At 41.2% G+C, this 21,234-nt stretch overlaps 1 protein-coding gene across 1 annotated transcript; it reads left to right on the forward strand.

Annotated features, from left to right (window-relative positions):
* Positions 1-753: 753 nt before the first annotated feature.
* On the forward strand, positions 754-18,313 carry LOC103774373 (1-phosphatidylinositol 4,5-bisphosphate phosphodiesterase beta-1-like; the record flags this gene model as incomplete). Its single annotated transcript, XM_008941773.1, has 6 exons — positions 754-894; positions 7,094-7,173; positions 10,737-10,790; positions 11,345-11,420; positions 16,623-16,723; positions 18,147-18,313. Coding segments are annotated over 6 exons (619 nt in total), but the record flags the coding sequence as incomplete, so codon positions are not given.
* Positions 18,314-21,234: the final 2,921 nt, after the last annotated feature.

Here is a 21,234-nt window from a genome sequence, read left to right on the forward strand (position 1 = left end):
TTGAGTCACCGTTCCTGGAGGTATTTAAAAGACAAGTAGATGTGGCACTCTAGGGATGTGGTTTAGTAGTGAGCTTGGCAGTACTGGGTTAAGAGTTGCACTTGATGATCTTAAATGTCTTTTTCAACCTAAGTGATTCTATATTTGATGTTAACATGAAAAAAAACCTTTAATATAAATGGAATATAATCACATAATTTGCGTAACACTTCACAGTTTGAACATAATGAAAAGGGAGAGCATCACCAAAGTTCCATTATTCATTTCATAGTGTTTAAGATAGTTAATTTCAGACAGTCTTCTTAATTCCTTAGGAAAAACTAAGTTCTCATTTTGAGCTTTATCTAAAATCCATTAAAATCATAGAGTCTCTCTACTGAGGCCAGTAGCCTTTGGACAGATTGTGTTATTTTGACAAGCAAAACAGTTTACATATGCTTAAAGCAAAACAACTGAAAATATTATAAATAAATGCACTGATGTGCAGCCATCAACTGGGCAGCTTTTAGTCTGTACTGTACCAATACAGAGCTCAAAGGCTTTGAAGGATTTACAGTAATGATTTTCTTTTTTGTTCTGTGTTCATTACTTTAAAAATTATAATGAATAATATACAGATCACAACGTGGTGCCATCATGTTTAAAACGTTCACAACAACAGAATTTTTCAAAATTGAAGCCTTTGCAAAAATAATCACCTCTTTAAGTATTTGGAAAAGATTTTTAACTATTTTGTAACATTTTTACCTGCAGGATCCGAAACTGCGGGAACTGTTGGATGCTGGGAACCTAGGAGGTCGACTGGAAAACAGAATGATTACTGTCGTCTATGGTCCAGACCTGGTCAATATATCCTACTTGAACCTGGTGGCATTTCAAGAGGATATAGCAAAGGTGATGTACATCCATTTGTGTCATGATAAAATTAATGTTTCTGAAGGATTGTTCTGAGATGCGGATAAATGAGATAGAAGTGGAGAGTGCTGTGAAACAAACCTCAGTTCTGTTATAGAGCTGTACCAGGCAGTGCCCAAAAAGAAATAAGCAGTCATTTTTTTGAGGGAGTTTATTCAGCAAAATTTATACCCCTGATATGTGAGAACATACCCCCCGTCTTCAGAACATTGCTTGTAAAGCTCAAATAATAGTTGTGAAAATAATGGTGTTACATTTTTACTCAGCTGTGTCTACTGTGACTCTCAAAACACATGTTGATATCTTTCAGTAGCTATCACCCTTTTATTCTTGTTCTTGCAACCATCTGTGAGGACAAAGTTTGTAAATGGTTGATTTCTTGAGGCTGGGCTGTTTCAGAGCAGTGGGAATCTGCAGCTCTACCTTGTGTACTCAAGTACCTCAGAAATCAGGCACCTTGTTGAACGCACACACGTGAATGGTTTTGCATGTGCCAAGCAAGTTATGATTGATATCAGTGCATGGTTTGGAGTTTTTTTCCTTCTTGCAATTTCTGTATGACTCAATTGTGTTTAATGAAGTGGGAGCACTCGACTTTATGTATTCCAAGTTGCCATTCAAAGGCTGCTCCTCTTTCCACTTCCATTCGTATGGGTAGACTCTGATGACAACCTCCAGCTAAGCACACACAAAACACTTTCATACACTTTGCATCCTTGAACACACTAAATTGCACTAAAAAGATAATTTCTTTGTAGGCTGCTGTTTTTTAACAACACTGAGGGGTTATTTTGTCACCTCACAGGCAACAAGGCTGGTCAGACCAGGTGAAAAAAGGTTTTTAAGGGTGTATTTTTGCTTGCCAGCTTTCCATCTCTGCTAATCTTCATTGGCCAATCGGTCAGCTTGGCAAAAACATTTCTACTGTTTCTTTGATATGGAAGTACAGAAACAAAATGAGTCTGTGGTGGTCCATGGACTGTTGGGTAGGAACTGCTGTCCTCTTTACATGAAAATGCACAGCTATGTTCTACAGGAGTGGTTTAGAAATCAACACTGCAAAAGTGGAAGCGACTGAGTAGCTCTCCAGGGAGGAAAAAAAATGCATATGATGGGGGGAAAAAAAAACCAAACAAGCATATGATGGAGAATGAAAAAATATGCTAAAGCTTTACTAGAAAAAATTGTTATCCTTCACCAAGGAAGAGGGAAATTCACCCAAATCAGAAACAAATGTCCTTCTTTTTCTCTTGCTGTCTAGCCAGCAACCAGTGAGCCATAATCCACTTGCTAAAACACTGCAGAAATTGGTATTTTAGGGCCATTTTCTGTTTGGCAACAGAACCTTAAAAATACTGTAGATAAAATAATGTTTTAGAAAGGCTTGCCTGCTCTAAATCCTGAGTAACTCCTATGGTCTGAGTAACTAAGAATGTAAGTCGTCTTTGTTATTTGTAAATGCAGTGGACCAAATAAATTCATATTTGATTGATCAGGCACTGTAGCCTGGGGATGGGATTTTCAAAGCATTGCAGATTAGCTGTGTGGCTGAAATCATGCTGAATATCCTGATTGTTTCAGTGAGAGCAGAGTTGAATGCATCTAAAACTTCTTCCTTCCTTAGCATGTGTTACAGCTCTGTAAGACCACAGAATCTGGTCCTTCTCATCTCCAGGACCAATGTAGTGACTCAGAGTCATTATAAATAAGCACATCAGGGAGCTCTGAAAAGGCATGGAAATAGGACATTTTCAGCATCACACATGCAAATTTTGACCCTTCATCTCTTGGTCTAGGGAAAGCAATGAAAAACTCCCCCACCTTTCCTTTTTCAGTGCTTGAATATTTTTTTGAATAACCCTTTATTCGTGCTACCTTATTTTTCAAGTTGTGTGACAAGTCCTCCCTTGAAGGGGAGAGGTGAATTGAACTGCAACAGTCTTAGGGAGGCAGTTAAAGTTATTCCTTATGAAGTTTTCTTCCTTTGCAGAAGGCTTCATGTTCTGCTACAAACTATCACATCCACTGGCTGAGTTGTGGGAAAATTATGAAAATATGAGCCCTGGGCTATTCAACTTGCTCTAAGTGAATGAAATAAAGAGCTAGAAATGATGATGTAGTCACAATGTACTGTTCTGCGTGCATTCCTCCAGAAGAAAGTAACTAATGTTTAAAGTACATTAGTGATGAGCTGAAGGGCACTGAGCAGCTGGTTTGTTCAAAGAATGAAGCTTGAAATTAATTAGGTAGTGGGCCAAAAGGCAGATTGTGGCTGCTCTACACTATTTCATTTTCTACCCAAATCCAGTAATTTCAAAAGCGAACATCCCATTTTTCCCACCTCTTCTCACTTTTTTTGGTGCCTCTCATGCCAGTTCTGTTCTCACCATGCTAGTCCTTCTGTGTCATACAGACCCTATCCAGAGCCCAAGGGATTCTGCTCCTCCTTGGTTTCATGAGATTTGGATCAGATTCATCACTAAGAGATGCTGAATTCCTCCATAAGCAAAATGATGATTCACAAAGATGACTCACAAGTTGTGATATACTGTGCTTTCCAGCATACATCTTTATTTTTCCAGCTTCTTAGACATATTTAAGAGCTTGATCAATATAATAAAATAGAAAAACAAATTGTATAAATACATGTCCATTTGCTATATTTTCAAAAATAAAATTCATAAAGATACCCAACATCTAGAATTTCAGCACCTTGCTTTGTTTACCTTCCACCAGAACCAAATGTGCAAGAAACATTGCCTTCACACATAGTCAGTTCTGATTTGAAGAAAGAGTTTTCAAGAGTGTGCACTGTCTTTTCTTATGAAAAAGGTCTTTTCTTTTCTGTTGAGATAAATGTCTTATGGTGTGTATCCTGATGCATGTAATAGAGGAGAGAAATGACTTCACTGAGCAACACATTTCCAAATGAACTGCTGCTTATACGCTACCTGTCAAAGCACAGAGCAGCTAAATAATTTGTTGGTAAAGTTCACAGGAACGATATAAATATGAATTAGTGTTACAGGACATAACCAAAAGGAGAGCAGCTCGGGGAGCTGTTACCATGATGGATGGGACTTGCTTGGCCTTGAATCTTGGAAGACAGGGTTCTTCCGATACCTAGGGGGATCCAAGCCTTCCAGTCTGCAAACGGTTTGGTGCCACTACAGTCCTGTTTCAAAATACCTAGATTTCTATTTTCCTTTTGTATTGCATCTGTAGAGATGCTGTGGGGACTCGGAGGCTGTTATAACCTTTCCACAGGAGGCTGTTTTCTTTCTACACACAACAGCTCTCCACCCCGCGGAGCGCTCTCAGCGGGCGCTGCCGTCTGCAATCCCTGCTGCTGGTAGAGGAGGCTGCAGGGTGCATCCAGCAGGGAGTGAGTGAGAGGATGGGCTGTGCCCTGTGCCACGCAGAAACCCAGGGAAACGGAGCCGTTTGGTAGCTAAAGCAGCGAGATGCATCTTGGCTCACAGCTTGGTGCAAACCCATCAAAGTCAAGCCAGAGCTTCTCCGTTACTTCTTCGGGTCTGTGCACAGGGCTGTTGTTTCCCCTCCTGCTGAGGGTTCAGACCAGTGACTGCAAAGATGATGTGATCCTTGGCACATTTTCTGATCTTGATTTTTTGGCTGCGGCTCCGTGGTAGCTGGAAGGGAGAAGCAATGAGCAAGAATTGCTTGTGACTTATTGACTTGGCACCTGCATCATTAGAAATGGCTCAGCCTGCAGGTATCCCTTAGAATATTTGGCAAGAGCAATGTGATCTCTTTGAAGAGCCAGGAAAAGGTAGCAAAGGAGCACGGCAAGAGTGTTTATATATATATAAATAATGCTTGTGACAGGCACATAATAACTGAGTTCCCCTTACACCCCTGTCAACAAGCACTCGGACAAAGAGAAGGAAGAGCTGGAGTGTTGGATTCTCCTGAAGAACCCTACTTCTGGTTTCTATGAAATATTTGTTTTAAGCCCAGCAGAATTGGTGAGATGAAAAAAAAAAGCCTGTAAAGGTCTGTTAAAGGCTGACATATTCTCAATTTCTAAATAATATTTTTTGTTGCTGTTAATCTCTGCAGCCGTTAGTGTCAGAGGGAGAAGTTTGAACTGCTATTATTGGTGCCTAAACAAAGCAGTGTTTACAAGATGAGCCTATTTTGAGCTTGGAAAAAAGACTTGCCAAGAAAAAAAACAGATGCTGCACTTAATATGCTTTCTGTTCCAAGAGTCACAGCAGAGCAGTTGTGTTGCTAACAAACCCAACTCCTCTTCTTCTTTCTCATACCCCTGTTTTTTTTTTTTTTTTTAAATTAAACCTAAAAAGGAAAAACAATTAAAGAAAAAAAACCACCAAGGAAAAAAAAAAAAAAAAAACTTCTGAACCCCTCTCAAATCAACTGTCGAGTCAAACCTGAGGCTTTTTAGATAGCACAATCTCATGGGCCCCAAAGAGATGTAGGAACATTTATTTCGTTGGAAGTCAATGACACTTTTCATCACTACCAATTTTTGTCAGAACTCAATCCCCCCACCTTTTTTGTGTTTGTTCTCAAGAAAAACAAGAGCCAAGGAGAGGGAACACATCCTGAACAGTATGCATCTGACAGGCTGTGTGGAAATGGGAATTTTGGACTGATATGAAAGGAAACTCAATTTTAGTTTCAAAGAAAACTCAGAAAATTTCATCAAGTAAAAAAAAAATGAAATTGCATGCAAAGGCACTGTTTATTATCATCCCTTTCTTTTAAAGGAGCGAAACAAAGCTAATCCAAAATGACAGTTGTGAGTAAAAAGGATTGCAATTAAAGAGTGTAAAAAAGCAGCAAGTTAGGAAGGAAAAATGCACTGAAATTGTCCATGAGAAGCTGCAGGAAAGACCTGCAAGGGAAGCAGGGTGACAGGACAAGCTGTGAGCATCTAAACCTCAGATTATATTTGCGGATCAGCTTTGCTGGAAATCTGGGAGAAGTCAGAGGCCTAAGGGAAGGGCTTCAGTAACATGCATAGAAATGAGGAACATCAAGAGGGGAAAAGCCATGAGAAGAGCAGTGCCTGCAGGTGGAGGTGGAGCGTTTCCCATGAGCAGCTGGAGGACCTTTCTTCCCTACCTCAGAGCAGCAAGAGGGAAAAACAATTTAGTGAGGGATGGGACCACAGTGTAAGGTGTACAGAAGAGGGAAGAGGTGCTTTTCTATTTCAGGTTGCGTTTTCTTCCTTGTATGTCAGAATCAATTTATTCCTATATATTTCTGCTGGTTTGGCTTTTTTAAGTGTATTTCTTATGTTGGTTGATAAGATGTAAATAGAGCCAGTACTTACAGTTCTTAACTTGGTATCCACCATAAAAGCTAAGGTGTGATATTTGTAGTCTAAATGACTTCATGATCTGTAAACAATGATGCAGAGTCTCTCACAATGAGCTCTTAGAATAGTCAGGTTGCCTTTTCTTCCTTGTATGTCAGAATAATCTAAATTTATTCCTATATATTTCTGCTAGTTTGGCTTTTTTAAGTGTATTTCTAATGTTGGTTGATAAGACGTCAATAGAGCCAGTACTTACAGTTCTTAACTTGGTATCCACCATAAAAGCTAAGGTGTGATATTTGTAGTCTAAATGACTTCATGATCTGTAAACAATGATGCAGAGTCTCTCACAATGAGCTCTTAGAATAGGGGACATTGAAATGAGAGACTTGCTGTGCTGTGGTCTGTGTCCCACCCCCTCAGGTCTGTCTGTCTTCAGAGAGTTTTAAGCCTATTTCAGCTTCATTTTATAAGAATGGTGATGTAGAGGCTCCTTTTCTAATCCTTAGTGTGTCAACCAGAAGTGTCCAACACACAAGAAAATATATTTATTTTGGGCATTTGTTTCATATCTCATATCTTCCAGGAGCTTGAAGGTGCATCAGACATTTATCCCTATCTCTTTTTTCTTTTTTTTTTTTTAATTTCAGTGGAATAAGGTATCTTTAAAAAAATATTTGTAACAGTCTTCATTTTCATGTGTGAGAAGATCAGGTCTCACAGATGAGGAAGAAACCTGTCATTGGAAAAAATCAAGTTCGGTTTTTAACTGGGCACTTTTTCCTGAACGATATAATTTTCCAAAATATTTTGCGTGGTGGAAGTAAACATCTAAACTAAGCCTCATTGAATCAAATTTTGTCTTTATAGGAATGGTCAGATGAAGTATTCAGTTTGGCAACAAATTTGTTGGCACAGAACATGTCGAGGGACGCGTTTCTGGAAAAAGCGTAAGTGGTCGTCGCGCCCAGTGCTGGGGGTGTTGCTTTTTTCTCTGCGTCATTTTCCTCTTTGCCTGTAAGTCACATTGTCATCTATTGTTTCTGCTTCGAGGAGTTGTCACTTTTGTAAACACGGGCTGTCCTTTCTCATGGTTTTAAAAAAGCCTGTTATCTAAACGTCGTTTAAACAAAAATCTTGTTCGCGTTCTTGCAGACTACTAAGTCGTAGCACTGAGTCAGAATGAAATGCCATTTTCCCCTTGTGTACCAAATAGCAGCTTCAGCTGTAGTCTGAAGCTCTTCTGTTTAAACTGAAAGAATATTGTGGGTTGAATTGCTTCTAGTTTTTTTTCCCTTTTTGGTTTTGTTATTGACCCAAAAATGGGAAACGCAGGAAGTTGGTTTTCCTCAGTCTAATCTCTCTGGTTTTCATGTGATTCAGAGGGAAGCTGGGAATCCATTCCTCCAGCTTGCTTTCCAGGGTGCACAGATTCTGAGGTGCTTTCACCAAAGTAGAAAAGCTGTTTGAGAATTTTTGGGGAGTAAAAACACACTTCCAAAAGGGGAGAGCACTAAACCTGAGGTCAGCAATTCTCACGCGCTGATAAGTGCACATGCTGAGGGAGTTTGGGGTGAGTGGTAGCCCTGAGAACAGCATGGCAAAGCCTACCAGATAGTGGTGGCAATGAACTGGGCTACTTGCTGGCCTCCTGGGGTTCTAAAAGAGGATTTACACCCTCCCCATCCTACAGGTTGACTGGTTAAATTCAGCTTTTTGTCTCTCACAAACACTTCTAAGTTTCTGCTTACAGGCAGAAGCTCAGTCCACCTAAATACCAAGCTGAGGATTAGGTTCTTAAAACTTGTCTCAATCCAAGAAGCAGATGAACTCACCCTTTTTCTGGACTTTTTAAGGCTGTACATGCCCAATTTCATTGTATTCACTCAGATTCCCAAGTGCTAACCTTTAATTCCGTGTAGGTATTCAGAAGGTGACTATTCTGGGAAGGAGGGTGTGTGGGGGAGTGTTTCCTTCTCACAGGGTTTGTTATAGTGCAGCTGAAGTCAACAGAAATTCTTGAGGAAACTTTGAAGGCTGGACACTGCAGGGACTGCAGACTACTTTGTGTCTGATAACGCTGTGTTTAGACAGCAATGATAACAAAATCCCAAATGGATGGAAACATTTAATGCTTCCTTTTGGCTTCACGGGTTGGCTGGGGAGAAGCCTGAGCAGAGCAAGAGCAGAGAGCTCCATAGGTTGTAGATGAGTTATGGGAGTGACCTGATATTACTATTTCCATGCCCCTTACCACTGAAATCCCCAGGTGGCCAGTGGACTTTGCCAACAGGTCTGTATGGAAAGGACTGTGGCTGTACCTAGTGGACGTTTTTGTATGAGATTCAAAGGAGGAACATGTTATTACAGAGTACAGTAGAGCCAGTCTTATTTGGAGCCATTCTTTGGTGGTTGTTTAAGCAATATTAATTAAAGATGAAGTCAATGGACACAGTGTGTAGATTCAGTAGCAGGCGAGCATGGCATTCCTTGGTCATCTTCTTTTTTCCACTAATTAATATATCACTTGGGAACTGTAAGGTTTCCAGGGTCCTCTGCACAGATGCCAAATCAGAATCACTTAAGAAATCTTTGACTTTGAAGATTAAAAGTGTTTCCCCATTATAATTACTGTACTAAACAAAGGGTCGGTTGCAGTCCTATCAGAGCCCTTTTGTTGAAAGAGAAAAGCAAATTGCATTAGAGAAGAAGAATTAGGAATTAGAATTAAGAACAAAGAATTATTTTCTTTGTGGCATTTAGTCCCTTGCAGCATTGGAAATGCAGGAATAAACAGCTTGAGCAGCTTTCCTTTGGTTTGGTCAGATGAGAAAAATAGGGTTAATTTTACAGGAGGGGTGTTCAGTAAAAACTGCCATTTTGGTTAGAACGTGCTCATTCCTCTGTTGTAACCATGCAGTGCATTTTGGGGTTGGGGTGCAAAAATTAGTACTGAAAAACCGACCAGTGAAGCAATGAGCAAAGGGTGACTACGCTGAGGAAACCCTGGGTTACATCCTGGGTTTGTCCTCCGTGGAGTCAGCTAGTGAACAAGTCCACTTGGGGTTATCTCCTGGAAAGCTTTTTCTCAGGAATAACATGCTTGGCTTGCTCACTTGGGTGGGTTATGGATGCAGGAGAACAAATCGCATCTCGTGTGGTAAAGAATTTAGGAGAAAAAAAGGTGGCAAGTATTGGTGGGAGTTGCTGTTCTACAGACTCATTTTATTTTATTTTAACTGACATTCAAAATTGTTTTTCCTCCCTTTTCTTTTATTTCTAGCTTTCTTGGCTTAGAGGAAAACATTAAACATGACCAGAATGTCCTCAGAAGTTTCAAAAACTAGAAGGCAAAATAAACTGCTGTGATTTTTTTTTTTCCTCTCTAATCTAGCTCAGTGCTGGGAGATGAGGCAGGGAGGATAATATTTTTGTTTGGTGACACAGTAGCACAAGAGATTTCAGTTTCCAGAAGATGCATGTGAGGAGAAAGGATCTGTGAAATGTTCCTATCCTGGTTAGGGATATGAGCACGTACTGTGTGTCTGAAGTGGCCGCTAACAGCATTTTCTGTTGGGAAGAAAAAGGAAGTTTATTAGAAACATTCAGTTTCTTTTTCTTTTGGAAGGCCAGTGGGTAAAGTGAAAAAGTTGTTTGGGTTGTTTTTAACAACAACAACAAAAAAAGTCCTGCTAAATACTTAATTGTTGCTCCATTTTTTCACTGCTTCTCATTAAAGCTACTGGATGACTCCTGTTTCAGTAGGCTTTGAATCAGTATGTTGAAAGATTTGGACAAAGAAAGATCTGTCCTCATCCTGCTGCCTTAATGAGCATGAGAGAGAAGTCACAGGTCCTGAGATACTGAGATGCTCTAAATACTCAGTTCAAAAGCTGGATAATTGCCTGCCTGTAAATGGTTTCAGCATGTCATTTTTATATTGCTTCACATTGGAGATGTCTTGGGCTTTCTCAGGTCTGCTGAATGTACTGATACTCTTGCTGGGGTGGAGAAATTTCAGTTGCCAGCAATTTCACTTCCTTCCAGCTGACAAAATTTAGGGTTGAACAGAGAAACCTTCATAGATACGTTATGGAGAGGGCTTGTGGAAGTTGGTGTGCAACATCCAGGGACAATTTCAGCCCCTGGAAGAGGAGTACAGCACCTTTCCAGTCAACTTCTATAGCCTGTGTGCCACAATTCCATCTGCTGATATGGTGGCAGGCAGACTGGGTGAGAAGGAGCTTGGAGGGAATGATGATTTTGTGAATTAATGGTATTTGCAATGTCCTGTTGCATGGCAGACAGTATTTGACACTAGAGGTGCATTCCAGTTGAAGGAAAAGGTATTTACTTATTAGTGATATCCCAATAGGCTGGGATATTACTATTGGGCAAAAGAGCTGAGTGGAACTTGCCACATGACCAGAGAATTAGCACTGAGCTATGAAGTTAGTGGGAGAGGTACTTGAAAATGCTGTAAAAATAAAACAAGATGCTCTTCTCTTCACAGCTACACAAAACTTAAGCTGCAGGTGACTCCAGAAGGGCGCATTCCTCTGAAGAAGTAAGTTCTGTTCCCCTTCTTTACCATGTAGTCTCTTCTGACTTTTGAGTGTGAATATATTCTTGGGCTGAACATGGGCCCCCTGTGCCTAGAATAATGATTTTGTCATCTGCTTATAATGCATATTGCAGGAAAGAGTGGCCAGTGATACTTAAGATGTCTCTGTTCAAATACCCTTTGGACATAGTTTGTTTTTATGATCTTGATAAAGACATTTAGCTTCTCTGCCCTTGTTTGTTCCACTTGAGTAAAATAAAAAAATCCCATAATTTCTTTACCTCAGAGACATGTCGTGAGGATAAATATATTCAAATTGCTTGTCGCTGGGGTGGCATGAAATGAGCAGCAGTGGCTTTCTCAGATAACTGTCTGCTCTAATAGAGGCTTGTGGGAGATAGTTAAACTCATTGTGGACACCCTTGAACCTGCAGCCAGCAAATGGAAATAAATAGCTAAAGGTGATAGACTGGGAAGTGATATTCAGCCTGTAAGCCAGCTGGGCTGTCAGGGCACATCTTGATGCCAATTCCCTCTGTTTTGTCTCTGTTTTGCAGCATATACCGCTTGTTCTCCGCGGACAGAAAACGGGTAGAGACTGCACTAGAAGCTTGTAATCTTCCATCTTCCAGGGTAAGCACCTGGATTGATTCCTGCCCCTCACAAAGTGTTGCTTGTATTTGGTGGCTTTTACCCTGTTGAGCTGAGGACAGTTTGTTTAATGGTGCTGCACTGCCTTGGCTGCTGGGCAGATCCTCAGCAGCAGGTCTTTCTTTCCCACATGGACATTCCCAATACCCGTCTGCAAACCTTTGATTCCAAGTTGTGTAGGGACCAGGAGGGCCTGGAAGACATGAAGATGGATGAAAGGGGAGGGCAGAGGGTTGTGTGACCTCTCCTGGAGAAATGCTCTCAGGCTGTTTGAAGAACTAGTGACTGCTGCACAATTTTCAAGGCATGGTTTCAGAGCAGTGTTAGCTCGAGGTGTTGCTAATGGTGTAACATGTTTCCTTCCCACAAACAAAAAAAGTCTGTAGCTTGAGTTAAGTGACAATTGCAACTCACTGTAGCTTATTGCAGAGGTGCACAGGGTAAGTGCTGAAATGCTGTGGGGATGCAGCTGTTGTACACTGCCAGTGCAGGAGCCCTCCTCGACCCAGAGCATTGGCAGCATGGTACCTCACACTCAAGAAGGCTTTTTTTCAAGAGCAGGGGATTGTAGTTAATGCTGGAGTGAAGATGCCCTTAGTCTTTCTTTCCAGGTGGAGTTTCTCTTCCATGAAGCTTCTTGCAGGGGAATTCCTATCTTAGGAGGGCAAGAGGTGGGGCAGAGCCAGCCTGTAGCAGAAGAGAGCTGCATCTGTTGGTCCCTTGCACTTGTGGAAATCTCTGTGCTGTGATGTTTGCTTGAAGTTTGCTTCCCCACTGTTTGAACAGCACCAAGAAGAGCAATGGAGCAAAATCTTCACCAGCCAAACCTCAGATCCCCTTACCAACGAGACCTTCTTTGATAATTTTGGGAGCTTAATTCCATAAAATTCCAAGGAATGCCTGTAAAATAGGTATAAAAGATAATACTAATCTTATCTAAAAGTTAGAAACATGGAAAGAATGATTTTAAAGATGGGGTTTCATTTAATTATTAGCAAACAAGAGATGCAAAAATTCTCTGGAATGCTGTGTTTTAAATCAGTTGATTTAATATTTCTGTTGACTATATATCTCTGGGAAAAAAAAATCTAAACATCACTGGAGTCCTTGAAAGAAACTGCAACCTTTTTGTGCTATTTATTTAAGTAGAGCAAATTTTACATACACACTGCTGGATACTTGTTGCTGGGATACCATCTTGAAAATTATTCATAGTATAAAGTAGATCCTTTCTTTGGTTGGGTCAAAAGAGAAATATGCTTCATGCAACAGAGAAAAGTGTGTTGATCATCTTTGAAAAAACATTTCAGAAGCTAAGTGCTTAAGAAGCATGAAACTCTACATCTCATAGAGGTAATGGAGTAGAAGAAAATCAGTACTTTGACTACAGCTCTTCTCCTTTGTGTTCCTGTCTATTTGAACAAATAAAATTCCTATCTTCAGCTTCCAGCTGTTCTGCCCTGATATACTGCAGGATAAATGGTGTCCCTAGGAAGCCTTGGAAGAGCACTGGACTCTAGCAGCACACAAGACATGAATATCAGGGCATCTTGCTCAGCAGAATCACACCAAATAAATATATTACAGAATTCATGAAAATCTCTCATGGGTATATAAACACCTTAGGCTTTTTAGTTTTTCCTACTCATGCCTCATGAAGACCCCTCTAAAGATTTTTCTCCCCAGCTTTTCATACCTCTCATAGGTCTAGAAGATACAGGGCTCATTGGCCGTGAGTTTCACTTGATGTTTTGCTGAACCTCTCAGAACCTGTGGATGACCCTAAACCACAATATGAAAATCGTGGTCATGGATAAGAGGATCCCAAGTCAGCATTTATCACACTCTCCCTGATTTGTAACTTCAAGGTTGGAACAGTCTGTCATCTGTCTTAGGCAGTGACCTGAGCATAGGGCAACCTGGGACATAGTGTCACTGAATGGACTTGTCTGTGACAGTACAAACTCCTGCCTCCAGCAGCCCTGCTCTTTAGCAAATCCTCTGTGTGTGTGCTTGCCAGGAGACCTCATGGGACAATGTGTAGAGACTGTATTTAGAGTGAGAAGAGTTCTCATTGCCTGGATAACTGCCTTCATCCTCCTGTAGAAGAATAGCAGCAGAGAGGCTCCCCAGAAGCACTGGAAATAAACCATTTCATGTTTAGGGCCTTAATAAGGGATGGATTTTCTGCAGCACTGAGCACTCCAGCCCTGATTTGGCCAGGCAGTTGAGCATGACTCCCGTGGAATGACCCGTGGACTTTAAGCAAAGCACATTTTCAAAGTGCAGATCAGTTTGTTTATGTACTTCTGGGTCAGACCTGGCATGTGTAGTCTTTCAGGACCAAGCCCTGTGTGATCTGATTTTCATCAGCATTTATCATCCAGCAGATCTGAAAGCAGAGCAGTGTTTAAATAAATATTTAAATGAAGTTTTAAAATATGCCAATGAGTTTTTGAGTTAGGCATCTTACTCCCCTGTGATTTTTATTTTTTTTTTTCAGTCTTGGCTACTTCTGGGGAAAAGTTTTTGTTTTGTTTGGATTTTGGTCAAAGGTGTGTTAAATGGAATTTGAAGAGCTGTATTTTAGCTGCCTGCTTGGCTGTGAAGACTGCTTTCTTCCTTCCAGTTACTGTAGAGGTTCACAATGAAGCACCAGTGAGCTCAACTGTTAACTTAGAGTAAAACAACCAGCTACTGAGTCCTGTCTGTGCAAATAATCCAAATTAGCTACCAGCTACCTGTCTGTGCTGCCAGATATGTAACAGAGCGGATGCAGATGTTATAAAAGCAAGCAAGTTACCAGACAAAGCATAAATCAACAGTGCTTGAAATTAGCCAAAAGTCTTAATCACAGAATAAAACGGGATGCCAATGTTCAGCAAAGCTAGAAATGAGAGACACTCGTGTGGTACAGAAAGTTTGGGATTTGTTCATTCATTGGTCTCAAAAAAGAGCTGAGCACATAAGGTATGTGGGTGGTTCCAGTGGCATGTGGATGGCTCAGACCAGGCTGAGGAAAGGGGCAGTGTGTTTTAATCCCTTTTGGCAGGCAGGCTTTGGGAATCCAGAGTTGTCTGAGGTTGTGCCCGGGGTGGCAAATGCTTGCAGCAAGGCTTTCATCTCCCATCTAGATCTTTCTGTTTTGCAGCCCACCAACTGTGTTAGTGGTAGGAAATAATTCATTATTAAAAGGTTCTGTACTCACGCCTGAAGACTTGTGTTGGTTATCCTCTTTGTAGATAGGCCTTTGGAGATATATTTTGGGAATCTGAGGTGTATTTTCTTAATTGGAACAGAGTGGCAAATGAAAGCCTGGATCTGAGGTTATTGGAAAAGACCCACATTTTGTTCAAATTCCCTGTAAAGGAAAAAAATATAGTAGGTCAGTGGCAGATGGTAATTCTATGGTGATTACAGAATTGGCATTTAAAATGTCCTTAGGAGAAGCTGAGGAGCAGTGCCCTGCTGAATAGGGATTATAGGTAGAGGGAACAGAGGAGGGTGGAGTGGCAGCTTTAACAAGAAAATTCACAAGCTTTGAGTCCTGGCCATTGGGAAAGCACAAATACCAGTGGTCCTACTCTCAGCTGAAAGCACTGCAGCTCAGATTTGTGGAAGTGTAGTGGGTGCAGTTTCACACACAGGTCAGCATCACTGCCAGCTCTTGCTGAAAGGAGCTATTTCCACCCTCTGACTGCAGGTTCCAGTCTTCCCCACCCAGCCTTGCACTGGGTTTAGCAGTTGTGCCACAGGTGAGTTACCTGGGGCAGCGAGCTGATCCCACAGTAAGGTGCACAGGATTGTTGTGGCCGAGTAAGTTTTGAACCTGTTCACTCTAGCCACTCACATAGTCTGCCAAAAAAAATGGAAGGCACAGAGGTCTGATGGCTGGTGACCCTAGAGCATTGGAGCCTGGAGGTGAGTACCCAGGTGGGGCAGGAAAACAGCCCAGCTCGACCTGAGCATGAGCTGGGTCAGGTTCAGTGTTGTGAAGAGAAGTTCTGAGCAATGACCAGAGTACAAAACCCTCTTGGGCCTCTGTGAGTTTTGTAGATGAAAGGAGAGATAACGTGATGCCTGTAGCATTCACTTATTTAATTACTTTAACCTAAAGCAGGAAAAATATGGAGAAATTTCCTTCCATCTAACAAAGGCTTGAATCGACACTTTGGGTTCCCTTGGCAACAGCGTTAAACAGGCAGAATAAGTAAAAGCAACAATTTCCTCTGCAGCTTGCTTCTGAGACAACCATCTTCAACAGTGTGTAAAAGCAAACGTCTTTGTGTCCAAGTTACAATTTTACTCCTCCCATTCATCAGATTTGGGTGTTATTTTGGAGCTGTGGAGAGGTGTCACATGTGCCACTGCTTCTCCTGGAGACTGTACGTCGTAGCTGTTGATAAAGGTGGCTTGTGTGAAGGAAACTCAAAAAGGAGATTTTCAGTATTTGCATTTCATGGGTTTTGTGTTTCCCTTTTTCTTGTTCCTTTATAAGGTTTCCTGTGTGCAGAATACACAAAAGCCTCTGTGCCATTTTACTTTCTAGGTGGGCTGATGCAAAGGGTGAAGCCAGCAGGCACACCAGTACTGTCCCGTGCTGAAAAAAGCTTTGCACCTTCCTTAGGGGTCCTGATTTGTTCTCAGCCCCACTGAAGAAGCAGCACCTGCTGTCTCCTGCACAAAATCTGGGGCTTCAAGGCAGCACTTGCAAGTGGGAGGATGACTCTTGGGCTTCATATTCTAAGGACTGTTTTCCTTATCCAGGCCAATAATCCCCTCCAGTTAAAAACAGTAGTTCTGTTTTTTCAGGGAGAAGCCAGCAGGTATAATGAGGAGGATGAAAGTGTCAACTAGAAGCAAGATTAAATGTAAATTGTTCTAAATTTTAGAAAATGTAAGAGAAACATGCTGGTACCTCTTTTATAGGAGAGCATTTTTATCAATTTCTGTAAAAGAAATCCAATTGGCAAACGTGTTGCACAGAGTGGTTAGGACAAAGACATGTGGAAAAGCTGCTCTGTAAGCTGCCCTGTCATTCAGGGGGATCTGTTAATCTGCAAAATCTGGGCTTCTTCAGGTTGCAGGAAGGAAATCAGAAAGTGCAGTGATGAATGATCTGTTTACAAAGAACATGTAAAAGTGCTGTATTGTTCCTTCACTCCTTCTTTCCCTGTTTCACAGAATGATTCAATCCCTCAAGACGACTTCACGCCAGATGTGTACAGGGTGTTCTTAAACAACCTCTGCCCTCGGCCCGAGATCGACCACATCTTTTCAGAATTGTAAGAAAAGGCACTCATTTCTTTCTTTATTTTCCCCTTTCACTGATTTTCTGGGCTGCGGATGGCAAAGTGGGTTACTTAGACTAAAGAAGCATGCAGAGATTGCAAAGAACAGGTTTCAGTGCCAAGCAGGGCTGTTATTTAACCTTGGATCAAGGATTCTTTCATTCAATCTTTTGCCTCCATTTTAAAGTTTTAAAGTAACTTGTTCCTAGAGGAGCAGAACTGTTGGATCTTGGTTTTCTGTATGGATTAGGATAGTTTAGGCTTCCATGAAAGTAAAGGAATAGTAATAAATCACATATAATCACCCCCAAAAGCTTAATTAGGAGTTGCAATAAATGCAGTAACTTTTAGAATTTGTGCATTGTGAAATCACACCGTGAAATTAAATTAGTAACCAGCTACAACTGGTTTCATACATTCAGTTACAAGCTATGTAACTCCACTTGCTTCTACCCCTTGCAGCAAGTCATTGTACTTTCCAATTTCAGCAGAGCCTGATCAACCAGGGCAGAACAGAAAGCAATGTGAAAGCAAAGTAATTTCAAAACTACATCCCAAGACCACCAAAGAAATTACTGAGCATATCTGTGCAAGTTGAGTGTGCTCGTGTGCTTATTTTGTGCTGCTTTTCTCTAAGGTTGAGGTTTCAGAGGGACACAGCCTTGGCCTAGTTTGCTCCCATTGAACCTGGGGGTAGATTTTCCAGTGCTGTCTCACAGAAGTAGGGCAGTCCCAAGTGCTGTAGACAACCCTAAGCACGTCACCTGGCTCAGAGGCTTCCTGGATCTCCATCTGGGTACAAATTGTACCCAAACTTTGCTCTTTTTACTAACTCTCTAAATAGGCATCTTTTTGCTGCCTTTGCAGAATGCCTAGTACTTTTTAGCAGGTTTATTTAAAAAAGAAAAAAAAACAAAAAAAAACCAACCAACCAAACAAACAAACAAAAAAAAAAAAACACACCAGCAAAAACTCTCTAGTGGTGCCAAGAGAGTAGAATAATGAAGTCAGGGCTGCTGTTATTCAGCCCTAAAACCAACTACTTGGTCCAGGACTGTCAGCAGAGTGTTTGTGGCGTGCTCAGGATTGAATTCCACATCATTTCCTCTTACGTTTTTAAATTGCTTAGTTCCAGGAAATCAAAGGAATAAAAAGCTTTTAGCCTTGCTCTACCTCTTCCAGCTGATGTCAGTAATGCTGAACGCTTTTAAAACTCTTGCTCCTAGATGTTTGATGAAGAGTGTTTGTCATTACATGCTGGCAAAGTAAATTAGTCCAGAGACAGAGTGGAACAATGTTTTTGTTGTATGGTAGTTTGAATTGTTATACAGCTTCCCTGGGAAGTTACAAGATTTCAAGAACAAGATTTCAAGGAAATGTATTTTAATGGCTTTTCTTTAATTTTTTTTTTCTCTAGTGGTGCCAAGAGCAAACCATACCTTACTGTTGATCAGATGATGGAATTTATAAATCTAAAGCAACGTGATCCACGGTTAAATGAAATCCTTTATCCACCATTAAAACAAGAACAAGTTCAACAGCTGATTGAGAAGTATGAACCCAACAGCAATTTAGCAAAGAAAGGTCAGTGGGGTTTATATTCTCACTGTACTCGGTTTCTGATTTGAAACAGTGACTCAGTTATCCTACAGCACATGATAAAGCAAAATTTGGTTCAGAGTCAAATTGCGTTTCCCACTTTTTCCTGCTTTTGGATTGTGCAAGCCTGTGAGACATCATGTGGTGCATTTCTAAATGTATTTGGTTGGGATCAATTTAGGAAGGACAGGGCTGGCTTCAGTATTTACTTTTCAGTAAGTGTGCTTGATGGTTTACAACAGTTGCTCTGGCCTAAGAACTTCAGCAGAAACCTCACTGTCCCAATGACTATTTACTGGCATCCAGAATGTAAAAGTTAAAGGAAAAAAATCAGTGATTATGAAACTAAGGTGATGACAATTCTGTCATTAAATAGTAGTACTAAGTCCAACCCTCTGCTTTCTGATAAAGTGGGATGCAAAGTAAGATGTGAGACTAGCTGAGTGTGTTCTGTGCAATAATCACAGAAAATTCCTTTTTGAAAATCTCGAGTGTTTTCAGGACTTCACTGGGCATTCTGCCAAAACCAGTGAGAGAACTCCTGCTCACATCTCTGCAGATTTTTGCTACCAACACAAGTCTTAAAATAGCGTTGAATTGTGTCTTCATCCTGTTTTATTGCAATGCAGACATCCTAATGATTATCTCAGCTTTAAACGTGTTCATACCTTAGAAATTTAGAGGCATGCAAATATCCTGAAAAACAGATCTAATATGAAAAACTGTTTCAGTCCAGAGATTTTAAATCCAGAGGAAACACAAAGACATCTTTCCTCAGTCTAGAGGTGAACCGAAGGCACTCCCACCCCTCTCCCTGGCAGCCTTCTGACCCAGATGTCCTCCTGAAGGAAACCTGTGGCACTCAATGCCACTATCGACCTTGTCCCTGGGCAAAACTCTTCTAATTTTTTGCATAAGGCCTCTTATTTTTCTAGTCAAATCAAATTTAGTGTTGCCAGAGTTTTGATGGAGGGTTAAAACTTGCTTATTTGTCATGCTTATGTAAACTGTCTTTTGATGTCAGTGAGAATACTAGTGTGAGTAGGCAAAAACACATTGTGACCTCCTCTCTTCTCCTTGGAAATCTTAGAGTATCACTCTGTGCTTACCTTATTTCACACCAATGACAGGAAAGCCTGGTACCTAAGACATCATTCTTGTTGCCCAAATATTGGCACTTCGTATAAAGCAGGTGAAGGATTTATTAGAATGAGGTTTGCTGGTATGCTAGCAAAAAACAGTCAAAATGAAGTCACCTTCTGGCTAGCAATGAGGAGTAAGCACGAAACAAGCTTCAGAAAGAAGGGTTCTGTGATGGTGTTTGCATCACAAGTAGGGTTTGAGGGACACCTCCAACTTACCCTGACTTACACTGGTACACACGTTTGCTGCAGACACTTCCCCTTCCATAGGTGCCTCTCTTCCTGTGTATGATTTACATTGCTCTTACAGAATCAGTCCTCACAGAAAACTCTGACTTTAACAAGGGAAAGGCAGGTCATGCAGAATTTATTTGTTTTGTGATTGGTTTGTTTGGGTTTTTTTCTCTTCAAACTTGTTCACTGAGCTCCAGCAAACTCTGCCAGAGCTGCCACAACCTGTGGGACACGTCTGCGCTGCAGACACCACCTCTTACACAGCACCCTGTCTGGCAGCTGAGCTGTGGCAACTAGCACATGCTGCTTACAGTGCTCCAGTGCAAATCCTGAGCTTACTGCCTTAAAATTACAGGAACTGGCTAATCAGGAATGACACAGGGACACTATATTTTCAAGTTGGGAATGAATTCACTGTCTATTAAACAACGTGTAGGTGTGCACTCAGTCCTACACTTACAGAATAATTGCAAACACATGCTGCATGTCTGTAAAATGTCACCAAAATATAACAGTGCATATTCAAAATAATGATTTAACCTTTTAATAGGGTGCTTTGTAAAGGGATTGTCATTGAGGCTTTCTGCTGTCAGAAGGGACTGTTGATAGGCTGAACTGCAGGGATGGCAGGCTGAAGGGACAGTGCTTCAGTGGTGCTCTCCCTGCCTCTGAAACTACTTACTCAGACCACTGAGCAGGGATGTAGCTTTCAGCAGACCTTTGGATGTTCAAACCAGCTAGATGTTCAAACCACTGCTACTTGTTTGCCTTAACTTCCTGCTGCCACTGCCCAGGTATTCTGCTCCATTTCTTGTGGTGGCATTGCCTGTGTCCCCTTGTTTGCCAGGGTCAAAGTCAGATGAGAGCTAGGGATGGAAGTAGGATGTTTGGAATGGCCCTGGTGCTGTCAGTAAGAGCAGGTAGAAACCTTAAGGCACCCAAACCAGTAGCTAAGACAGGTAAGAAGGTAGCAGAGTCTTTCATCCAGCATAGTTCCCAAAGAAAATGTGACCCAGCAGTTCTGTGAAGAGAGATGGGCTTAGAGGAGTTGTCCATATCCCCCTTTATGCTCCTGCATTTCAAAGTGAGCTGGAAGAGACCCCAGCTAAACTCCTCAGGATTAATGTGGTACACCAAAAAACAGGAGAGCAGTCTAGGGAAGAGAGGAGTAGTGTAACGAGGCACATGAGGCAGAGGTAATGATGTGAGAAAATTACATGTTAAATGACAGGATGGGAAATGGGGTTACAGGTTGCCTAAGAATGACTTCATTGCTGTTATACCAGAGCAATGAAACTGAAAAATTGGACTTTTGGAGCAATTTTGTACAATTTTGGTTCAAGAAGCAAGCCAGGCGATCTGACAACATGGTATATGCATTTGTTCTTTCTTGGGAATGAGAAGCTACTCCTTCAAAGTAAATCACAGATAAGGGTCCAGAAGAGAAGAAAATCCCATAAATTTAAAAGTTGTGATTAAGCACTTCTTGTGAATAATGATTTGAAGTACTTTGTGATGGTAGAGACTTTA

Source organism: Merops nubicus, unplaced genomic scaffold, assembly GCF_000691845.1.
Source record: "Merops nubicus isolate BGI_N331 unplaced genomic scaffold, ASM69184v1 scaffold16196, whole genome shotgun sequence".
NCBI lineage: Eukaryota > Metazoa > Chordata > Aves > Coraciiformes > Meropidae > Merops > Merops nubicus.